We start from the raw sequence: 2,500 nt of genomic DNA, 5'->3' as shown, positions 1-2,500 counted from the left end.
TCGGACATTGGCTCTGCGATGGGCCGTGTGATAGAATTTACCTTCCTGTAATCCCCACACAGCCTTACTCCTCCGGTCTTCTTACCAACCACCACTACGGGACTGCAATACGGGGAAGTCGACCTTTCAATTATTCCCGCTTCGACCATTGCGTTTATTTCCGCCTTGACGTCGTCCACGAGTCTGAGGGGTATAGAATACGGCTTAGTCTTAAGAGGGAATTCATTGATTAACTCAATGCGGTGGGGCTCCACTTGGGCTTGCCCCGGCTTGTCGCTAAAAACGTGGGCGAACTCCCTGCATAAGGACACAGCTTCGTCCTTTTGCCCGCTTTCCAGGCAGTCACTTACCGTTACATCTTTCCATGTCTCGTTTTGCCTGGCTTGCGCTGTCTCGGGACCTACATCATTCTCACCTTCCTCCGAAATGACGGTAGCACAGCCTACTAGCTCTCTCACCTCGTCCTGGAACTGTTTCCTAACTAAGCGCAGGCATCCTAGCTGCTCAGATGTCCTATGTCCTGTCACTCTTTCCTTTCCTACATTCATACTAGCTACGGCCTGCTGGGGCTCTATAAAGCGCTTAAGCATGTTCACGTGGAAGCGCTTAGTCTTATGGTGGCCCACCTGTATGGTGTAGTTGACCTCGGAATTCCTGGCAACTACTTCGTAGGGCCCACGCCAGGTGGCCAACAACTTATTATGGGACGTAGGCATTAATAGCAGGCACTTGTCCCCTGGCAGAAATTCTCTCAGCTCGGCCTTCCTATCAAAGTAGGACCTTTGGACCTCCCTGGCCTTAACCAGCTCCTCCTTAGCAAGTTCACACGTGGCCTGGAGCCTATCTGTTAAGTTGAGCACATACTCATACGTAGAGCTAACCACGGGATCGGGAACACTGCCGTCCCACAGCTCACGCAACATCTGGAGGGGCCCCCTGACTTGCCTCCCATAAATCAGTTCAAAGGGGGAGTGCTTCAAGCTACTCTGAGGAGCTTCGCGGTATGCGAAGAGCAAGGGTGCGACAAACCTAGGCCACTCCTTAGGTTGTTCGCTCGCCATCCTCCTTAGCATCTTTTTCAACGTGCCGTTGAATCTCTCGCACAGACCATTGCATTGGGGGTGGTACGGCGTAGTTCGGATGCCTTGGATCGAAAGCAACCGTAAGAACTCGTTCATCATTCCCGAGGTGAACTGGGTTCCTCTATCACTAAGGATTTCCTTGGGCACCCCTATCCTGCTGAAAATTCCCAGCAATGCCTCCGCTACAGTAATGCTCTCTATGTTCTTAAGAGCTACGGCCTCCGGCCAACGAGTAGCAAAATCGACTAGCGTCAATATATATTTATAGCCTTCTCGCGATCGGGGCTTAATGGGACCCACGATATCGACCGCGACGCGTTCGAATGGCGTGGCTATGATGGGCAGCTGTTGCAAGGGTGCAGGCTTAACTCTGCCCCGGTCTGTGGTTTTCTGGCACGTATCGCATGATTTTGTCCAACGGGATATATCTGTGGCCATACCCGGCCAAAAGAAATCCTTGCTGATCCTATTGAGGGTCTTATGGTATCCCATGTGACCTGCTAATGCTGCCTCGTGTCCAAGCTTAAACACTGCCTGCCTATACCGCTCTGGTACTATGAATTGGTGTTTAATCTCTTGACTTGTCTCAACCTTCCTATACATTCTTCCTGCCTTCCTTACATAAGTCATAACACTTTGACCCACTCGCCGTACGGTACCATCCTGAAGTTTCCTACGTACGGTTTCTAACGAGGGATCGTCTAGCTGCCTATCCTGAACTTCCTTCGAATCTATTAACTCCTGCATCTCAGGCACAGTCAGAGGCACCGCAGCAGAAAGGTTTCTCACCATTGCGCGGGTTACTACGGCCGCGGTGGTCTGCGTTCCTGCCTCTACGGTGCTCGTATTACGCGCCCCGGGGATATTGCCAATCACGCAATCACTTATGGGATTCCGCATGACCGCCGCTTCTACCCATCCAGTGTATATGGCCGACTCCACGTGCACGGTAGCCTCGGGCACGACGGTAGTGGAACCGTCTGCCATGCTACACTTAATTTTCTTATCCATGTACTGCTCGGGTCTAACCAATTGCCTTCTCACGATGCACCCTGTGCAGCCCGAATCTCTCATTACATGTGCCTCCTCGCCATTCACCAGGCCTAACCAAATGTTAAGTCCTTCCTGGCCTTCTAGTCATAACCGGTGCGTCTCGCGGCAGCCTCCTGTTACAATGTCAGGAGAACCTTCTGCCCACGTACGTGGCGAGCTCCCGGCAAGGATGGGACGCTCGTTACTGGTCTGACCTTGATTCGTGCTCATGGAGTCGTCCTGGGTACTCACCAGATTGGCAGCGGTCATGCGCGCACCCATCCTCCAACTCTGCGCTGGCTGTTCGCGCCCCTTGGCTCGCATTCCACCATCTTGTTGGGGACGACCTCGTGGCGCCGTCCATGAGCCAGACTTAGCCCTATTCA

The 2,500-nt window shown here is 52.8% G+C and overlaps 1 protein-coding gene across 1 annotated transcript in view; it reads right to left on the bottom strand.

The window, feature by feature from the left end:
- Positions 1-2,069, bottom strand: part of LOC143019364 (uncharacterized) — a 3,111-nt gene extending 1,042 nt beyond the window's left edge. The window contains exon 1 of the mRNA XM_076175002.1: positions 1-2,069. This exon is cut by the window's left edge and continues 1,042 nt beyond it. Within this exon, the coding sequence (XP_076031117.1) occupies positions 1-2,069 (2,069 nt within the window).
- Between the last annotated feature and the right edge of the window lie 431 nt (positions 2,070-2,500).

The sequence above is a fragment of the Oratosquilla oratoria genome, chromosome 37, assembly GCF_046742065.1.
Source record: "Oratosquilla oratoria isolate Oo_2021 chromosome 37, ASM4674206v1, whole genome shotgun sequence".
Classification (NCBI taxonomy): domain Eukaryota; kingdom Metazoa; phylum Arthropoda; class Malacostraca; order Stomatopoda; family Squillidae; genus Oratosquilla; species Oratosquilla oratoria.
The sequence above is the reverse complement of the archived record's forward strand: the minus strand, read 5'-3'. Positions and strand labels throughout refer to the sequence as shown.